Here is a 21387-nt window from a genome sequence, read left to right on the forward strand (position 1 = left end):
GCTTTTAAACATTGCGTTCATATCTGCTTCCACCAGCCCTCTGGCAGACTGTTCCAGTTATCTACTATGTTCTACACAAAGCACTTGTCTCATGGATTGCCTTTAAAATTTCCCCCCTCACCTTAAAACTATGCCCTCTAATGTTTGACAATTCCACACTGGGAAAAGATTGACTGTCAACATTTTTCACAATTTTATAATACTTTTCATGGGTTACCTCTCAGTTTGTGACACTTCAGCGAAAATGATCTAAGTTTATCCAGCCTCTTCTTAAAGTTAGTACTCTTTAATTATAGCATTATCCTGGTGAACCTTTCCCCCACCCCTCTCAAAAGCCACCACATTATTCCTATAAGAAGATGACCAGAATTGTACACATGTGGCCTATGTTTCATGTTTTGCCAACAGGGTGCCTGAATCAAAGGAGGCAAGCATACTATACACCTCCTTTGCCACCCTATCTACTTGGTTTGTCACTTTCAGAGAGGAATGGACTTGCACCCCCAAGATAGCTCTGTATATTGTTACTATTAAAGAATCCTATCACTTACCGTATTCTTTCCTCTCATATTTGACCTGCAACACCTGAAACTTGTCTGGAATAAACTCCATCTGCCATTTCTGCACATGTATTTCCTGCTTGGCTATATCCTAAGGTACCCTTAATCACCTACTTCCTATCTACAATTCCTCCTGATGTCAGTGTCTTCTGAAAGCTTACTAGTCAGTCCATCTTCATTTTTGTTTCAGTACTAATACAGATAAGCAAGTAATACAGACTCCAGCACTGATCCCTGCGGAATACCACTGCTCGCAAACCTCTAGTCAGAATAAAATCCCGTCACCACTATCTGTTGATTTACATAGAACACACTACAGCACAGTACAGGCCCTTCAGCCCTCCATGTTGTGCTGACCCATATAATCCTAAAAAAAAGTACTAAACCCACACTACCCCATAACCTTCCATTTTTTTTTTCAACCATGTGCCTGTCCAAGAGGCTCTTAAATACCCCTAATGTATTAGCCCCCACCACCATCCCTGGCAAGTCATTCCAGGCACTCACAACTCTTTGTGTTTATTAAAAAAAAACACACACACAAAACAAAACACACAAACAAACTTACCCCTGATGTCTCCCCTAAACTTCCCTCCCTTAATTTTGTACATATGCCTTCTGGTGTTTGCTATTGGTGCTCTGGGAAACAAGTACTGACTATCCACCCTATCTATGCCTCTCATAATCTTGTAGACCTCTATCAAGTCCCCTCTCATTCTTCTATGCTCCAAAGAGAACAGTCCCAGCTCTGCTAACCTTGCTTCATATGACTTGTTCTCCAAACCAGGCAACATCCTGGCAAATCTCCTCTGCACCCCCTCCATAGCTTCCACATCCTTCCTATAATGAGGTGACCAGAATTGAACACAATACTCTAAGTGCGGTCTCACCGGAGATTTGTAGAGTTGCAACGTGACCTCTCTGCTCTTGAACTCAATCCCCCTATTAATGAAACCTAGCATCCCATAGACCTTCTTAACTACCCTGTCAACCTGTGCAGTGACCTTGAGGGATTGTGGTGAACTACATATACCTGCCTGGACACGCCCCCCCCTCTGACTGCTCCTGTGGCTCCTCCCACAGACCGTGGGTCCTCCCACGGACCTCGGTATAAAGGCGATTGGAGACACAGCCCTGGCCTCAGTCTCCAGGATGTAGTTGTGGTGGTCACTTGTGGTGGTTCTTCCTTCCAGCCAATAAAAGCCTATATCTCGCCTCACATCTCCGAGAGTTATTGATGGTGCATCAGGGATGTATGGATTTGAACTCCAAAGTCCCTTTGTTCATCCACACTCTTAAGTAACTGACCGTTAATCCTGTACTCAGTCTTCTGGTTTGTCCTTCCAAAATGCATCACCTCACACTTGTCTAGATTGAACTCCATCTGCCATTTTTCTGCCCAACTTTGCATCCTGTCTATATCCTCTTGTAACCTTCGACAACCTACAGCTCCATCCACAACTCCTCCAATCTTTGTGTCATCTGCAAACTTACTCACCCATCCTTCCGCCTCTACATCCAGGCCATTTATAAAAATCACAAATAGCAGGGGTCCCAGGACAGATCCCTGCGGCACTCTACTAGTCACCAACCTCCAGGCAGAATACTTTCCTTCCACAACTACCCTCTGCTTTCTTCCTTTAAGCCAATTTTTTATCCAAACAGCCAAGGTTCCACTTATCCCATGCCTCATGACTTTCTGGATGAGTCTCTCATGAGGGACCTTGTCAAATGCTTTGCTAAAGTCCATGTAGACCACATCCACTGCCCTACCTTCATCAATTTCTTTTGTTACCTCTTCAAAAAAACTCAATCAGGCTCGTGAGGCATGATCTTCCCTTCACAAAGCCATGTTGACTATCCATGAGTAGACTGTACTTCTGCAAATGCTCGTAGATCCTATCCTTAAGAATCCTTTCCAATAGTTTGCATACCGCCGACGTATGACTTACTGGTCTATAGTTCCCAGGTTTCTCCCTATTACCTTTTTTAAACAAGGGAACTACATTTGTCATTCTCCAGTCCTCTGGCACTTCCCCTGTAGCCAAATAGGATTCACAGATCATAGCTAATGCTGCTGCGATCTCTTCTCTCAATTCCCACAACAATCTGGGGTGTATCATATCCTGCCCTGGGGATTTATCAATCTTAATGTTTTTAAGAAGATCCAGCACTACTTCTTCCTTAATCTCCACATTGTCCAGCACACAGGCCTGCTCAACTTCGACCTCATCCTGATCACGATCCTTTTCACTTGTGAATACTGAAGCAAAATATTCATTTAGGACCTCCCCAACCTCCTCTGCCTCCAGGCACATGTTGCCCTCTTTATCCTTTAGTGGTCCCACCTTCGTTCTCATCATCCTCCTATTCTTCACATACGCATAGAATGCCTTGGGGTTCTCCTTAATCCTAAATGCCAAGGCCTTCTCATGCCCCCTTTGAGCTCTCCTAAGTCCTTTCTTTAGCTCCTTCCTGGCTACCCCATATTTCTCATGAGCCCCTCCTACTTCCTGCTTCTTATATCTAACATATGCTTCCTTTTTCCTCTTGACGAGTTGCCTCACATGTTTCGTCACCACAGTTCCCTTTTCCTACCATTTTTTCCTTGCCTCAGTGGGACAAACCTATCCAGAACCCAGCTCAAGTGGTCCCTAAACTTCTCCCACATTACTTCTGTGCTTTCCCCTTTGAACATCTGTTTCCAATTTACGCTCGCTAGTTCCTGCCTCATCCCTTCAAAGTTAGCCCTTCCCCAGTTAAGCACTTTACCATTTTATTCCTTTCCATAGCTATGCTGAAGCTAAGGGAGTTGTGGTCACTCTCAACAAAATGCTCCCCCACCAAGAAGTCTGTCACTTGACCAGGTTCATTACCCAGAACTAGATCCAGTATAGCTTCTCCTCTCGTCGGCCGGTCCACATACTGTGTCAGGAATCTTTCTTGAACACACCTGACAAATTCAGCCCCATCTATCCCCCTTGCACTCAGGAGGTGCCAGTCAATATGAGGGAAGTTGAAGTCACCCATAACTACTACCCTGTATTTCCTGCACCATTCTAAAATCTGCCTGCTTATCTGCTCCTCGGTGACCCGAGGGCTATTTGGGGGCCTATAGACTACTCCCGGTACAGTGATTGATCCCTTCCTATTTCTGACTTCTACTCAGACCAACTCCATGGACACTCCCTCTGTAGTGTCCTCCCTTTCTATAGCTGTGATACTATCCCTGACCAGCAATGCCACTCCCCCCTTTTCTACCTCCCATCCTATTCCTTTAAAAACACCTGAACCCAGGGACCTGCATCATCCAATCCTGCCATTCCTCCAACCAAGTTTCAGTAACAGCCACAACATCGTAGTTCCACGTACTAATCCATGCTCTAAGTTCATCCTCCTTGTTCCTAATACTCCTAGCATTGAAATAGACACATTTCAACCCCTTTAACTGGCTACGATTATGTTCTGTCCCCTACCTGTCCTTCCTCATCAACTCAGAATTCTTAGCATCATGCCCTTCTCCTTCTACCTTAATCCCTGCACTCACATTCTGATTCCCACCCCCCTGCCAAACTAGTTTAAACCCTCCCCAACAGATCTATCAAACCTGCCTGCCAGGATATTGGTCCCCCTGGGATTCAAGTGCAACCCGTCTTTTTTGTACAGGTCACACCTGCCCCAAAAGAGGTCCCAATGATCTAGAAATCTGAATCCCTGCCCCCTGCTCCATTCCCTCAGCCACGCATTTATCCTTCACCTCATTCTATTCCTATTCTCACTGTCGCGTGGCTCAGGCAGTAATCCCGAGATTACTACCTTTGAGGTCTCGCTTTTCAACTTACTAACTCCCTGTAGTCTTCTTTCAGGACCTCTTCCCTTTTCCTACCTATGTCATTGTAATCAATATGTACGACGACCTCTGGTTGTTCTCCCTCCCACTGCAGGATATCTTGGACACGATCAGAAATATCCCGGACCCTGGCACCTGGGAGGCAAACTACCATCCGAGTTTCTTTCCTGCGTCCACAGAATTGATTCTCAGACCTCCTGACTATAGAGTCCCCTATCACTACTGCCTTCCTCTTCTTTTTCCTACCCTTCTGAGCCACAGGGCCAGACTCTGTGCCAGAGGCACAACCACTGTTGCTTCCCCCAGGTAGGCTGTCTCCCCCCCCCCCCCCCAACAGTACTCAAACAACAGTACTTATTGTCAAGGGGTACAGCCACAGGGGTACTCTCTAGTACTTGACTCTTCCCCTTCCCTGTCCTGACTGTGACCCATTTCTCTGTCCCCCGTGGCCCTGGAATGACCACCTGTCTTTAACTCCTCTCTTATCACCTCCTCACTCTCCCTAACCAGACGAAGGTCATCGAGCTGCAGCTCCAGTTTCCTAACACAGTCCCTTAGGAGTTGCATCTCGATGCACCGGGTGTAGATGTGGACTCCGGGTCACCAGGAGACTCCAGGACCTCCCACATCTGACACCAACCACAGAAAACTGGCCTCACACACATACTACTTTCTTTTGCAATTAACAACTGCCTCACCTCGTCCCATTACCGCTGGAGCCAAAGCCCTTTCACTCTGCTGCCTCTCACTCCACTGCCCGCTCCCAACGCTGTCCGCTGGATATGGCTGCCTTTTTAAACTGTTCGCGCTCAACAGGCTGACGTCACGCGCCTGCGCAGTCTGGCCTCTCTCTTCCCCCGAGAACTCAAAATGTCTTCCCGCTGGAAATCCTTAGGTGCTCTCCCGCTGCCTTCTCGTTCTGAATCATGGCTAGGCCATTATGAATCTAGTTTAGCAAATTGCTATGGATCCTATGTGCCTCAATCTTCAGAATCAGCCTACCTTGAGGAATCTTATCAAATGTTTTAGTAAAGTCTATGTAGATAACCTCCACTGCTTTAAACTTATTAATAATCTTCATTAGCTCCCCAAATAAACTTAATCAAATTCATAAGATATGGCTTCCTCACACAAAGCCATGCTGACTATCCCCAGTATGTCCACGTTTTTCAAATGCATATTTGTTCATTCGTTCTTTTTTATTAATTTTTTATGCATTTCTACAAAACAACTACTACAAAAAAATCAACAAAATGAAGATGAATACAGTGCAAAACAAATGTATCAAATATATAATTCATAATAATAAAGAAACAGCACCTAAAATAAAATCATATAAAGTTAGTATCCTCCCCACCCTCCCTCTATGAAACTCTAGGCCAGCCATTACAATATGTAAAATAAAATTAATCGGAGCGTTCGATCCTACAGAGCTGTAAATATATATTTAAAAGAAGTATAATGTCTACTAAAACTATAATGTAATTCCCATCAAAAAGAAACCAAAAAACTCACAGGGAAAAAAAAGTTGAAAGTAAGGGATTATGGTACAGAAAAAAAAGAATAAACTTAATTTAAAAAGGAGTTATGAAAGTATTTGAGAAAAGGTCCACACACCTTATGAAACTTCTTGTCCAAACTGAGAAGTGAATAATGAATCTTTTCAAGGTCTAAATGGGACATTATATCACTAAGCCATTGAGCATGAGTGGGTGGGGCAACATCTCTCCACCTGAGAAGAACTAAGCAATCTGGGAAGGTATGCAATTCAGTCTGGAAACTACCAAAAGACAGGGCTATCTGAACTAACTAAATTGTTGCAGTTTTATCCTGACATTAGTCCTGTTTGCAACAAGCGTAAAGGAGGTGAGGCTTCTCTTATTGATATGTACTGGACTTGTCCTGGTCTAGAGAAATTCTGGAGAGAAGTTTTTTTTAAATCTTTATACCATATTCTTAATTGCCACTTAGAACCTAACCCTCTGATTGCTCTTTTTGGCACCTTGGGTGAGGCAGACATGCATTTGAGTCCGACTAAACGTCAAACACTATCTTTTGCCTCTCTTTTGGATATTTGTTCTTTCAAAAGCCTTTACGATACTAAATCCTAGAACATTTTTCCTCATGAACCTATCTGGGCTCTTCCTCCTAAACTAAGTAGGTTCAGCTGTCCGTTCATGAGGCATGGAGATAAAATTGCTTTTTGGATAGTCAAATGCTGTGGCATTTAAAATCTCACTTCAGCCAGGTTGTAATGTTGTACTGCATATTCATCATTACTCTTCTGTGGAAAAATAATCCACAGGTTTGATCTGGAGTGAAGAATATCTTTTATTTTAAACAGTTATGCATATAAATGTTAATACTACAATAAAAATAATTATTAGAAAGCAATACAAATGGTAGCCAAATCAAAGCAACTTCAAAGCCCTGCATTTTGGTAGTTTCCACACTGAATTGCATACCTTCCCAGGTGCTATTGACTGACTAGACACACTAAGACATACTTTGAATGGAATTGCACCCATATTCACTGGATTCTGTTTTCCAAAGTAAATGTTGGAATTGAAAATTACAGCTAATGTCCATTAGCCAGAAGTAAAACAAAAACCTTCTCCCACACACAAGGTTTAGTAAGGATGTGAGGCTATACTGGATCAACTTTTAATTTTGCATAAAAGGTTGATAACAAATATTAACGGCATTGAAGCAAAAGCTGGTCAATGGGGTTACATTTCTGTTCAGCCAGGATTATTTGTTGTGCATTTATACTTTTCCCATTGGTTTCCCACTCCAAAAGATAACGATGAAGAAGCTGTTATTTTAATATACAAATGTTTTTGTTTTTGTATTGCTTTGCAATGCCAAACTGGCTTAGCTTAAGAGCAGCAACTCCAGAGTTAGTAATTTGAACTGGAATTTAAGCTAGACATTATACAATACCATGAAGCAACAATATTCTTCGGCAAAAGATACAATGATTATGTCACTACAAATAAACATCAATGGAACAATTGGATCTAACAGTGGTTAATTTAAAACCAACTGTTTCATATCACATACAAACCATGAAAGCCCATGGTATTACAGGAAAAATAATAGCATGGATGAAAGATTGGCAGACTGTAGTTCCAAGATAGCGGCGAGACGCAGCTTGCAGCAGCCACTCCAGAGCTGATTATCTGTTATTTGTGAAGTGGCAATCATAATCGATTGAAAACAGACGTGGGAGCACGGAGGAACATCGGGAAATCTCCAGGAAGACCTTCTTCGTTGCTGCTGCTGCTGTGAGGTCCGGGACTCTGCTGGGAAGAACAGGCCCCCAGTCCTCGGGGTCGCGTTGCCGATGGACGTTGGCAGGGCCGTCTTAATACGCTCGGCAGAGGATGGTGCTCAGAGAAGCTGTGCCGGAGGGGATGGTCGTCGGCTCGGAGGTTCAACGGACTCGGAGTCCGCTGCGGTCAGGTCGCTTTCGGTGTGTGCTGCGTCTGCAAGGCTGGGTTCAATGGAGCTTTCATTGTGTGCTGTGTCTGCGAGGCTGAGTCAGGTGGCGCCTTGGAAGTCCATAGCTGGGGTATTCCCTTCTGCTGCCAGCGTGGGATGGCGAGTCTGTCGGGACCCTGGGGACTTGTGGAAACTGTTTGGTGATTTCTTTTGAACTTACTGTCCTTTAACATTTTTGGACTATTTTTACCTTGCCCATGGTCTGTTTTTTTTAAATCAATTATGCTATTGTTTGCACTGTTGTAACTATATGTTGTAACTATGTGGTTTTGTGCAGGTCTTATAGCTTTAGTTTTTGGTCTTGTTTTGTCTGGTGGATTTGGAGCTCCCTTCCGGGGAGCGCGCTAAGACGGTAGCGCGATATTAATACGCAGCAGCCTCTCCGGATTCTGGATTGGGGATTGCCAAATATTATGTGGATTTTCTGGTGGTGTCTGTTTTGTCATGTGCTTTTGTGATATCATTCTGGAGGAACGTTGTCTCATTTTTTAACTGCATTGCATTTATGGTTTCTAAATGACAATAAACTGAATCTGAATCTGACTGGCATGGAAACATAGAAAACCTACAGCACAATACAGGCCCTTTGGCCCACAAAGTTGTGCCGAACATGTCCCTATCTTAGAAATTACTAGGGTTACCCATAGCCCTCTAGTTTTTCTAAGCTCCGCATACCTATCCAAAACTCTCTTAAAAGACCCTATCATATCCGCCTCCACCATTGTTGCCGGCAGCCCATTCCACGCACTCACTGCTCTGAGTAAAAAAACTCACCCCTGACACTCACCCTCTGTACCTACTCCCCAGCACCTTAAACCTGTGTCCTCTTGTGGCAACCACTTCAACCCTGGGAAAAAGCCTCTGATTATCCACACGATCAATGCCTCTCATCATCTTATACACTTCTATCAGGTCACCTCTCGTCCTCTGTCACTCCAAGGAGAAAAGGTCAAGTTCACTCAACCTATCCCCAATCTAGGCAGGAGGCAAAGAGTGGGAATAAAAGGGATCTTTTCAGGTTGGCTGCCAGTGACTATTGGTGTTCTGCAGAGGTTGTGGTTGGGACTGCTTCTTTTCATGTTATATGTGAATGTTTGGATGACAGAATTGATGGCTTTGTGGTCAAGTTCGCATAGGTGGAGGAGCAGGTAGTGTTGAGGAAGCAAAGAGATGGCAGCAGAATGAGCAAAAAAAGTGGCAGATGGGATATGATGTAGAGAAGTGAATGGTTATGCACTTTGATAGAAGGAATAAAGGTGTAGATTATTCTCTAAATGGTGAGAATTCAAGAATCAAAGGTACAAAGTGACTTGGGAGTCCTCGTGCAGGATTCTCTAAAGGTTAACTTGCATGTTGAGTTGGTGGTAATGAAGGCAAATGCAATGTTACCATTTATTTTGAGAGGACTAGAATATAAAAGTAAGGATGTGATGCTGAAGCTTTATAAGCTCTGTTCAGACTGTACTTGGTATTGTGGACAGATTTGGGTCCCTTATCAAAGAAAATGTGTGCTGGCATTGGTGCAAGTCCTGAAGAAATTAAACCTGCATCTGCCATTTCTGCTGGCAGTTCATTCCACACTCTCGCCACCCTCTAAGTGAATTCCCCCACGTGTTGCCCTTAAGCATTTCACCATTCACCATTAATCCTTGACCTCTAGTTGCATTCTCATCCATCTTCAATGGAAAAAGCTTACTGCATTTACCCTATCTAAAACCCTTGTAATTTTCTATGCCTCTATCAATTCTCCCCTTAATCTTCCACATTCTAGGGTATAAAGTCCCTGTTTATCCTTTTCATACTGCTGCATTTATTTATGAAACCCAGTGTGACAAAATATTTCTTAAAGACCCTATCTACCTGTGACACCACTTTCAAGGAATTACAGATCTATGTTCCCAGATCCTTCTGTTCTACTACAATCCTCAGAGCCCTACTGCTCACTGTGTAAGACCTACCCTGGTTGGTCCTTCAAATGTGCACCACCTCGCACTTGTCTGCATTAAATTCTGTCTACTATTTTTCCAGCTGGTCCAGATCCTGCTGCAAACTATAATAGCCTTCCTTGGTGTCCACTACACCAGCAGTCTTGGTATAATCCACAAATTTGCTGATCCAGTTTACCATATTATCATCTAGTTCATTGATATAGGTGACAAACAACACCCAGCACCAATCCATGCAACATACCACTATTCACAGGACTCCAGTCAGAGAGGCAACCATCTACTACCACTTTCTGGCTGCTTCTGTGAAGCCCAGCTCTAATCCAATTTAATACCTCATCTTGAATGCCAAGCAACTGAACCTTCTTGACCAACATCCCAAGGCGGTACCTCGTCAAAGTCCTCACTAAAATCCATGTAGACAACATCCAGTACCTTACCTTCATCAACTTTCCTGTTAACTTCCTTAAAATATTCTATAAGATTGGTTAGACACACAAAAACTCCTTAATCAGTCTCTCTCTATCCAAATACTTAGAAATCTGGTCCTTTAGAATGCCTTCCAATAGCTTTCCCACTACGAATGTGAGGCTCACCAGCCTATAATTTCCTGACTTCTTAAACCTTCAGAACAATATTAGCTATCTTCCAATCCTCTGGCACCTCACCCATCCCTAAGGATGTTTTAAGTATCTGTGCTAGTGCCCTTGCAGTTTCTGTACTAGCTTCCCAAAGGGTCTGATAGAACACCTCGCCAGGCCTTGGGGATTTATCCACCCTAATTTGCCTCAAGACAGCAAGCACCTCCTTCTCTGTAATCTGTATAGGGTCTATCACCTGGCTGCTGCATTGCTTCACTTTTATAGACTCTTATGTCTGTCTCTAGAGTAAATATGAATGTAAAATTTCCTTTCAGTTAGTCCTGACGAAGGGTCTCAGCCCGAAACGTCGACAGTGCTTCTCCCTATTGATGCTGCCTGGCCTGCTGTGTTCCACCAGCATTTTGTGTGTGTTGTTGGTAAAATATTCCTCATTTCTTTCAGCACTGTACATAGGTTACCACTTTGATATTCCAGAGAACCAATTTTGTCCCTTGCTATCCTTTTCCTCCTAATACATCTGTAAAAGCCCTTAGGATTCTCCTTCACCTTAAGTGCTAGAGCAACCGTGTACCTTCTTTTAGCCCTTCTGATTTCCTCCTTAAGTGTTCTATTGCATTTCATATACTCCTCAAATATCTAATTTGTTCCTGCCTGTCTATATCTGCTATGCATTTCCTTTTTCTGAACCAGGAGCTCTATATCTCTTGAAAACCTGTTATCCGTGCATTTTATTCTGACAGGAACATACAAACTCTACTCTCAAAATTTACTTTTGAAGACCTCCCACTTACCAAGTATACCTTTGCCAGAAAGGAACATAACCCAATCCACCGGATTGCCGGATCCTTTCCAAATAAACTTGGCCTTTCTCCAATTTAGAATGTCAACTCAAGAACAAGACCTATCCTCTCCTAATTACCTTGAAGCTAATGGTATTATGATCACTAGATGCAAAGTGTTCCCCTACATAAACTTCTGTCACCTATCTTGTCTCATTCCCTGACAGGAGATCTAGTATCGCACTCTCTGGTTTGGACTTCTATGTACTGATGAGGGAAACTTTTCTGAACACGTTTGACAAACTTTTTCCCATCCAACCCTTTTACAGTAACCCTTTTACAGGATTTTTACAGCAACCCTTTTACATTCTCAGTCAATGTATGGAAAGTTAAAATCACCTACTATCACAACTTTGTTTCTTACAACAGTCTGCGATCCATCTACAAATTTGCTCCACTAAATCTTGTGGACTGTTGGGTAGTCTATAATATATTCTGATTAAAGTGATCATACCCTTCTTAATCCTCAGTTGTACCCATTAGTCCTCACTAGATGAGTTCTGCAGTCGGTCCTGTTTGAGCACCTCCATGACATTTTCTCTGACAAGTAATGCCAAGCCTCCCCCTTTAATTCCTCCTGTTTTATGGTTTCCAAGACAACATAACCCCAGAACGTTGAGCTGCCAGTCCTGTCCCTCCTGCAACCAAGTCACATTATGGCTACAATGCTATTAATTCTATGTACTGATTAATGCCCGAAGCTCATCCACTTTTCCTACAATACTCCATGCATCGCAATTTACACAGCTCGGAACATTAGTCTGACCATGCTCAATTGTTTGATTTCTGACCTTATAGTTAGACTTAACAACATCTTTCTGCACAACATTCTGGTGTCTGTGCTGGCACTCTGGTCTCTGTTCTGTGCAACTCTAGTTTAAACAACCCTCCTCCACCCCCACCATGCAGCACTAGCAAACCTTCCTGCTCGGATATTAGTTCCCCTCCAGTTTGGGTGCACACCATCCCTTCTGTACATGTCCTACCTTCCCTGGAAGAGAGCCCAATGATCCAGAAATTCAAAGTCCTCCCTCCTGCACCATTTCCCATCCACAGCACCTCCTATCTCTTTCCCTCACCAATGAATCCCCTATCACTATAGCCCACCTATTCCTCACCTTCTCTTCAGAGTCACAGAGCTAGACTCAGTGCCAGAGATTTGACCACAGTGGCTTTCATCTTCTAGATCATCCCTCCCAACAGTATCCAAAGTGGTATACCTGTTGTTGAGGGGAAACATTGCCTGCCTATCCTCTTTCTCCCTCCTGGCAGTCACCTAGTTACCCATGTCCTGCACCTCGGGTGTAACTATCTCCCTGTATGTCCTGTCTATCAACCTCTCGGCCTCCCAAATGATTCAGAGTTCATCCAGTTCCTGCTCCAACTCTTTAACGTGGTCTGTTGCCGCAGCTTGATGCATTTCTTGCAGGTGTAGTTGCTAGGAGCACTGGAGATCTCCTGCCTCCCTACAACCTGCAAGTGGAGCATTTCTCTATCCAGCCTGGCATCTCTACTATTTTAAACGTGCAAAAAGAAAGAAAGAATAAATAACAAAAAAAAGCTGCCTACACCTCTCCTCATCAAAGCCTCGAAGAGGCAGAGCCTCAACTCCCCACTCTACCAATTATTGCTCTGCTGAAAGTTAACTCCTTTATATTGGATTTTGCCAAATACCTAATTATGCATGATTCAATGTTTCCTCAGGAACTGTGGCACGCAAAATGTGCCGGCTGTCCCTGCTTGCTTCTTTTGATCTCTCTCTCCCCCTCTATGCTATCCAATGTCTCCTTGCAAATTATGGCACACAAAATGTGCTATCTGCTCCTGCTTGCTGCTTTTGAAATCTCTCTGCCTCTACACAATCCAATATCTCCTTGGAAATTGGAGTGCACAAAATGTCTTTTTTGGTTCATATGTCCAGAAAAAAAGTGAGTTGTCCAGTGACTTGTAATTGCTGATTTGGCAGATGGACAAAGATTATAATTTTTGATTTCAATTTAATGAATGGAAGTAAGAAGTGAGCCTGCCATTGCAGGTCTCTGCGTAATCCAACCTCTGCAGGATTCCAAGCTGCTTATAATGATCATATAGCCAGCTAACTTGGGAATGAGCATCTTACTAGAGTTGTGACTTTCACTGGTTAATTCTATGACCTTCATACCTTCTTCACCCAAGCAATCACAAGTAGAGTTGCTTTTCACTGCTCTGTTGATAGAATGACCAATTTCATATGATGGAACTCTTAATAGAATGCTTTTACCAAATCATGTCTGCATTTAAAAAATTTTGTCAAGGTAAGCTCAGGCATGTAAAACAGTTGTTGGGAAAAACAATTATAGTTTACAAAATATCTGTATGAGAACATATTTTGTCTTTATTGTACCATTTGTTCATTCTAGACTTTTCAAAAAATAGGAACTATTTCTCTCTATCCATTGCTTCCTTTTTGACCTGAAATACTGTAATCACGATGCCCTCACGACAATCCCTTTCTTTTTTTAAAAAAAAGAGTAAAACCCCAGCTTCTCCAGTCTATGTAATTAAAATTTCTTTTGCAGCCTCTCAGGTTGATCAGCCAGTTCTGTTGTCTTCAAATGAGCTGTGCAAATGAACTCCTGAATTTCTCATTTCCTTTTTCCCTTTAGCATGGCCTTGAGATGTACACCCTCTTGGTCTTCCTACCATAATATAACACTTCACATTTCTCTTTCACCTCTCTGTCCGTATTATCACTTTATCTCCTTACTATCCCCCTCACAGTTCATTACACTTCTGTGTTAATTACAGATTTGGAAATTGTATCCTCTAACCAAAGCCGTAGTCAGTGAGATGTATGTATTTGTAAAAAATATGCTATTTCTAGTATCAACTTGTAGTAGAGCCAACCTTTCATTGCTTTTATCTAGTTAGATACGATTTGCCTTTAACAAAGATACCTGCTGTTTTTATCTAATCATTGCACTTTCATTCAAGTGTCTATTAATTTTGTACCTGATTATTTTTTCCTTACCGTCTCTAATAAGCTGGTTGTTGAGTTTTTCCTTATACATTCTTTTTTGTTCAGCAGTGTAAAATTTGCAGTTTTACAGTTCACAGTCACCCACCCTTGTATCTATGAAGTTCTGAAGAGTAGCCAGGGCTTCTGCAGTTTCCTCCTTTGGTAACTTGCAATGAATTCCATTTGGATCTGGTGACTTATTATTTTAAGTTATAGCTAGCCTTTCTAGCACCTATTCCTTTTGGATGTTTGGCCCATCCAGAATTTCAAATTGGTCTTCCATTGAGTCTCTGGACCCACATCTTTACCCAGGCATTTATCTGTTCTTCTGTTTCTATACTCGTTGGTGTAGGAAATAATCCAAGGTGGACCATGTTTGAGATCCTGTTTCTTTATCACACCTTCAATTCCTGAAATTTGCCTGCAAACTTTCTCCCTATACCCCATTAAAGTTGAGTCAAGTGGATATTTGAAATGTTGAAGAAATCACTGGCATAAAAGCAGAGGGCAAAATTTTCAGATCTCTTAGAATATACGAATAATGCCAGAGGATTGTGAGGTTGTTATTGGTGGAGAGAAACTCATTGGAAATTAAATAAGTTTCAAATTTGGAAAAATATTGTTCAGTGAGAGCCAGCATTCATTCTTGTAAGGCATGTTGTGAATGACTGCTTTAAGGGAACAGAAGGTTGATCGCTGGATATTTTATTAGAAGGTAGATGAGGTGCAGGCTATGTAACAGTTGTAACAGACATAGTTTTGGGCCACTGATTTGGAAACCTGTGTTTCATTACTAACATGGCAGCTGGAAATTTTAAAATTAAATTCAAGTAATTACTTCCAGATTTTTATTTCAGTGTAATTTTTAATAACCTGCTTCAGTGATGCCGTTCAGATATACAATGTTCTGTCAATTTTTAACTGTTTCCTTAGCTAAAGAATAATTGTTGATGAGTAATAAATGCTATCCACCTCTACGTTACATCTGTCACAAATAGGGCTTATATTAGGAAGTATATGCACCAATTTATCTTTAGACATTTGGTCCTGTGTAAGTTTTTTGGAGAGATGTATTTAGAACACTATCCCAAGTTATAGATCTGGATGTTCAACCCAATTCATTTAGGGCAATTTTTGGGATTATTCCAGAGGAAGTAGGTAGAATATCTGTTTCCACTCAACATGTGATTGCCTTTTCAACTTTACTGGCTAGGAGAGCTATCTTGTTATACTGGAAAGAGTCTAATCCGCCTACTGTTATCTATTGATTCTCCTCCATCAACTCATGTTTAAGGTTGGAGAAAATTAGAAACCGGATGTTTGATACATCTTTTAATTTTGAGCAAGTCTGGTGACCCTTTATTCAATATTTTCATATGATTTAAGTTAATTTTTATTTATTTATTTTTCTTTATTCTCTTTGGGGAAAATCCTTATCCGTGAAGGTTCAGAGGTGACTGGAAGGATGTTTTTTCTTTTTCCTATTTTAAAATTTTTTTTATCCTCAAATGGACTGCCCAATCTTTCTTTTCTTTTCTTCTTCCTATTTAGTTTAGCGGGGTTTTTTTCCTTTAAAAAATATATATTTTTAAAAAATGCCATCCTTACTGTTGATGTCACCATCTCATAATATGTAAGTAAAACCTCTCAGTGTACAACAAATACAATAGTAAAATTGTTCAAATAACAGAAACCTTGGGAATAAAAGGGATAATAATGGTTTGAACATAGAACATAGAAATCTACAGCACATTACAGGCCCTTCAGCCCACAAGGTTGTGCTGGCCATGTGACCTACTCTAGAAACTGCCTGGAATTTCCCTAGTTCATAGCCCTCTTTTTTTCTAAGCTCCATGTACCTATCTTAAAAGGGTCTTAAAAGACCCTATTGTATCTGCTTCTACCACCACCACCGCCAGCAGTGTATTCCACGCATCCACCACTCTGTGTGTAAAACTTACTCCTGAAACCCTTCGGTACCTATTTCTAAGCAACTTAAAACTATGCCCCCTCATGTTAGCTATTTTAGCCCTGGGGAGAAAACCTCTGGCTATCCACACAATCAATGCCCCTCATCATCCTATACACCTCAATCAAGTCACCTCTTATCCTCCGTTGCTCCAAGGAGAAAAGGCCAAGTTCACTGTACCTATTCTCATAAGGTATGCCCTCCAATCCAGGCAACATCCTTGTAAATCTCCTTTGCACTCTCTCTATAGTATCCACATCCTTCCTGTAGTGAGGTGACCAGAACTTAACACAGCACTCCATGTGGGGTCTGATCAGGGTCTTGTATAGCTGTAACATGACCTCATGGCTTTTGAACTCAGTGCCACAGTTGGTGAATGCCGCACCGTATGCCTTGTTAACAATACTGACAAACTGCGCAGCAGCTTTGAGTGTCCTATGGACATGGATACAAAGATATCTTGGATCCTCCACACTGCCAAGAGTCTTGCCATTTGTATTATATTCTGTTTTCAAATTTGACCTACCAAAATGAACCACTTCACACTTATCTGGGTTGAGCTCCATCTGCCACTTTTCAGCCCAGTTCTGCATCCTATCAATGTCCTGCTGTAACCTTTGACAACCCTCCACACTATCCACAGTACCCCCAACCTTTGTGTCATCAGCAGACTTACTAACCCACTCTTCTACTTATTTATCTGGGTCGTTCATAAAAATCACAAAGAGGAGGGGTCCCAAAACAGATTCCTGTGGAACACCAGTGGTCACCGACCCCCATGCAGAATATGAACCATCTACAACTGCCCTTTGCCTCTGTGGGCAAGCCAATTTTGGCTCCACAAAGCAAGGTGTCCTTGGATCCCATGCCTCCCAAAGGAGCTTTGCATGGGGAACTTTATCAAATGCCTTTCTGAAATCCATATCCACTACATTCACTTCTCTACCTTCATCAATGTGTTTTGTTACATCTTCAAAGAATACAGTCAGGCTCGTAAGGCACGACCTGCCCTTGACAAAGCCATGCCGACTATCATTAATCAGATCATGTCTCTCCAAATGCTCAGAGATCCTGTCTCTCAGGATCTTCTCCAACAACTTGCCCACCACTGAAGTCAAACTCACTGGTCTATAATTTCCTGGGTTATCTCCACTCCCTTTCTTGAACAAGGGAACAATATTTGCAACCCTCCAATCCTCTGGCACTTCTCCTGTCCCTATTGATGATGCAAAGATCATTGCCAGAGGCTCAGCAATCTCTTCGTTCACTTTCCACAATAGCCTGGGGTATATCTCATCTGGTCCCAGGGACTTGTCTAACTTAATGCTTTTCAAAAGCTCCAGCACATCCTCTTTTTTAATGTCTGTATGTTCAAGCACTTCAGTCCGCTGTAAGTCATCCCTACAAATGCCAAGATCTTTTTCCCTGGTGAATACTCAAGCAAATTATTCAGTAAGTACCTCTGCAACCCCATCCAGCTTCATGTACATGTTCCCACTATCTCACTTGATTGGTTCTATTCTCACACAGCTCATCCTCTTGTTCTTCACATTCTTGTAGAATGCCTTGGGGTTTTCCTTAATCCTGTTCACTATGGCTTTCTCATGGCCCTTCTGGCTACCCTAATTCCATTCCTAAACTCCTTCCCAGCAACCTTGTAATTTTCTAGACTTCTAACAGTACCTAGTTTTGTGAACCTTTCATAAGCTTTTCTTCTTAACTAGATTTTCTACATCCTTTGTACACCATGTCTTTAACCCTACCATCCTTTCCTTGCTTCAATGGAACATACCTATGCAGAACTCCATGCAAATGTTCCCTGAACATTTGCCACATTTCTGCTGTGCATTTCTCTGAGAACATTTGCTCCCAATTTATGTTCACAATAGCATCATATTACCCCCTACCCTAATGTTAGGCTGTCTTTAAAGGGAGTAAACCCTCGCAAGGCGAAAGTTCCCAATGGAGTACTTGGTAAGGCTCTGAAAATCCGTGCCAACCAACTAGCGGGAGTATTCAAGGACATTTTCAACCTCTCACTGAAACAGGTGGAAATTCCCACTTGCTTCAAAAAGGCAACAATTATACCAGTGCCTAAGAAGAATAATGTGGGCTGCCTTAATGACTATTGCCCCAGTAGCACTCACATCGACAGTGATGAAATGCTTTGAGAGGTTGGTCATGACTAGACTGAACTCCTGCCTCAGCAAGGACCTGGACCCATTGCAATTTGCCTATCGCCACAATAGGTCAATGGCAGACGCAACCTCAACAGCTCTCCACGTGGCTTTAGACCACCTGGACAATACAAGCACCTACATCAGGATGCTGTTTATCGACTATAGCTCAGCATTTCATACCATCGTTCCCACAACCCTGATTGAGAAGCTGCAGAACTTGGGCCTCTGTACCTCCCTCTGCAATTGGATTCACAACTTCCTAACCTGTGCAGTTTGGTGCTAACATATCCTCCTTGCTGATGATCAACACTTGTGCACCTCAGGGTGTGTGTTTAGCCTGCTGCTCTACTCTCTACATACACATGACTGTCTGGCTAGGCATAGCTCGAATACCATCAATAAATTTGCTGACGATACAACCATTGTTGGTAGAATCTCAGATGGTGACGAGAGGGCATACACGAGTGAGATCTGCCAACTAGTGGAGTGGTGCCGCAGCAACAACCTGGCACTCAACGTCAGTAAGACGAAAGAGCTGATTGTGGACTTCAGGAAGGGTAAGACAAAGGAACACATACTAATCCTCATCGAGGGATCAGAAGTGGAGAGAGTGAGCAGCTTCAAGTTCCTGGGTGTCAAGATCTCTGAGGATCTAACCTGGTTCCAACATATCAATGTAGTTATAAAGAAGGAAAGACAGCAGCTATACTTTATTAGGAGTTTGAAGAGATTTGGCATGTCAACAAATACACTCAAGCCCTTCTATAGTTGTACCGTGGAGAGCATTCTGACAAGTTGCATCACTCTGGTATGGAGGGGCTACTGCACAGGACCGAAAGAAGCTGCAGTAGGTTGTAAATCTAGTCAGCTCCATCTTGGGCACTAACCTACAAAGTACCCAGGACATCTTTGGGGAACGGTGTCTCAGAAAGGCAGTGTCCATTATTAAGGACCTCCAGCACCCAGGGCATGTCCTTTTTTCACTGTTACCATCAGGTTGGAGGTACAGAAGCCTGAAGGCACACACTCAGCGATTCAGGAACAACTTCTTCCCCTCAGCCATTCAATTCCTAAATGGACATTGAATCTTTGGATACTACCTCACTTTTTTTAATATACAGTATTTCTGTATTTGCATGTTTATTTTTTAATCTATTCAGTATATGTAATTAATATACTTGTTTATTTATTTTTCTCTGCTAGATTATGTATTGCATTGAACTGCTGCTGCTAAGTTAACAAATTTCACGTCACATGCCGGTGATTCTGCTTCTGAATTAAATATTTTCCCAAATTTTCTGCTATCCCTTTCCAGCTCTATGGTGAAGGAGGTGGAGTTGTGGTCACTACCTCCAAGATGTTCTCTCTGAGAGATCTGACACATGATCAGGTTCATTTCTCAATATCAGATCAAGTACAGCCACTCTTCTGGTTGGCTTATTTAATTTTGTGTCAGGAAACCTTGCTGAACACACCTAACAAACTCCACCCCATCTAAACCCCTTGCGCTAAGGAGATGCCAGTCAATATTAGGAAAGTTTAAAAATCTCCCATCACACAACCCTATTATTATTGCACAGTTCCAGAATCTGCCTTCCTATCTGCTCCTCGATATCCTTGTTACTATTGGGGGGGGGGGGGGTCTATTAAAAAATAAATACCCAGTAGATTTATTGCCCCTTCCTTGTTTCTGACTTCCAACTTTGGTTCCAATTTGGTTTGAATAATAAATTATTTCCTTTACGGGAAGTGAGGCGTGCTAGAACGAGGGATGTTTCTCATATTATGGATAGCGATTTCCTGAGATGTTTCCAAGAATTACATTGGGTCTATTACTTTTTTTCCAGTTTTTATAAGCAATTTCAACCTGTATTGGGAAGGATTATTATAATTTGTAACATACACATTGAAGCTGCTGTTAAGGGTCATTAGAAATTTCAAGATCATAAAAGCAATGATCAATGAGGTGAAAGGCTGGTTGAGGTCAAGCTTTCAAGATGTATGGTTTTGCCAGAAAATAATTAATAACTGGAGATGATAGGTTAAAATTTATTGGCAAGAGAGCTAGAAATTAGAAGGATTCTTCACCTGGAACTATCAGAAAGTCTATGTAAAGAGTTGGCACATGCTGATTCCATAAATAACTTTTAAAGAGTTAGGTGTTTAGCTATAAGGAATTGAGGAGGAGGATTGGGAATGAGCCTGCCTGCTCCTTCAGGGAGCCTAAATGGACAAAAGTACTGTTAGTGTACTTAAAATATTTCTGCTTTCAGTCCTTTACATTCACTATTTTCAAATCACTGTTTTTGTTGTAGGGGTATGACAACACAGAAAGCAGTGTGCGTAAAGCAAGTGTGTTTTGCTTGGTAGCAATTTATTCTGTAATTGGAGAGGAGCTGAAACCTTACCTTGCACAGCTCACAGGAAGTAAGGTAGGTTCAATCACATAGTCCTGATACGTTTCAATATTCTTTTGCCATGCCACCTTTAAGCAGAAGTTAAAACCTTGAAGTTGTGTTTAAATGTTATCATGTCAAAATAATGGAAATAAGAATATGCTGAGTATTTGGTATATGTTAATGCAATGAACAAGATGGTGGGGGAAGTAAGGAGTCAGACAACATCTGTGGATGGAGGTACAGTCAAGATTTCAGGTCAGGACTTCATCTGGACTGAAGTTTAGCCAAGTGATGGTCAGTATAAAAAGGTGAAGGGAAGAGCAAGTGACAGGTGGACCTTAGTGAGGAGGGCTGATAGGCAGATGGAGGAGGAAAGAGTGGGAATCGATAGGGGAGGTGACAGTGGACTGATAAAATCTGATAGCAGTAGAAGGTGGAGTATGGAATCAAAGGAGGAAGTTGAGGAGGATAGATGGAAACATTGGGAGAGGAGAACCAGCAGGAAGAGCGTGTGGACTGAGTGGATGGGGCTGGAGATGG

General features: G+C 42.2%; 1 protein-coding gene across 3 annotated transcripts in view; it reads left to right on the plus strand.

The window, feature by feature from the left end:
- clasp1a (cytoplasmic linker associated protein 1a) overlaps positions 1–21387 on the plus strand; it is a 313776-nt gene that overhangs the window by 286717 nt on the left and 5672 nt on the right. For all 3 annotated transcript variants that reach the window (XM_073026772.1, XM_073026780.1, XM_073026787.1), the window contains one exon: positions 20764–20880. In XM_073026772.1, the coding sequence (XP_072882873.1) occupies positions 20764–20880 (117 nt within the window). The remainder of the gene's footprint in view (positions 1–20763; positions 20881–21387) is intronic.

Source organism: Hemitrygon akajei, chromosome 2 (genome assembly GCF_048418815.1).
Source record: "Hemitrygon akajei chromosome 2, sHemAka1.3, whole genome shotgun sequence".
NCBI lineage: Eukaryota > Metazoa > Chordata > Chondrichthyes > Myliobatiformes > Dasyatidae > Hemitrygon > Hemitrygon akajei.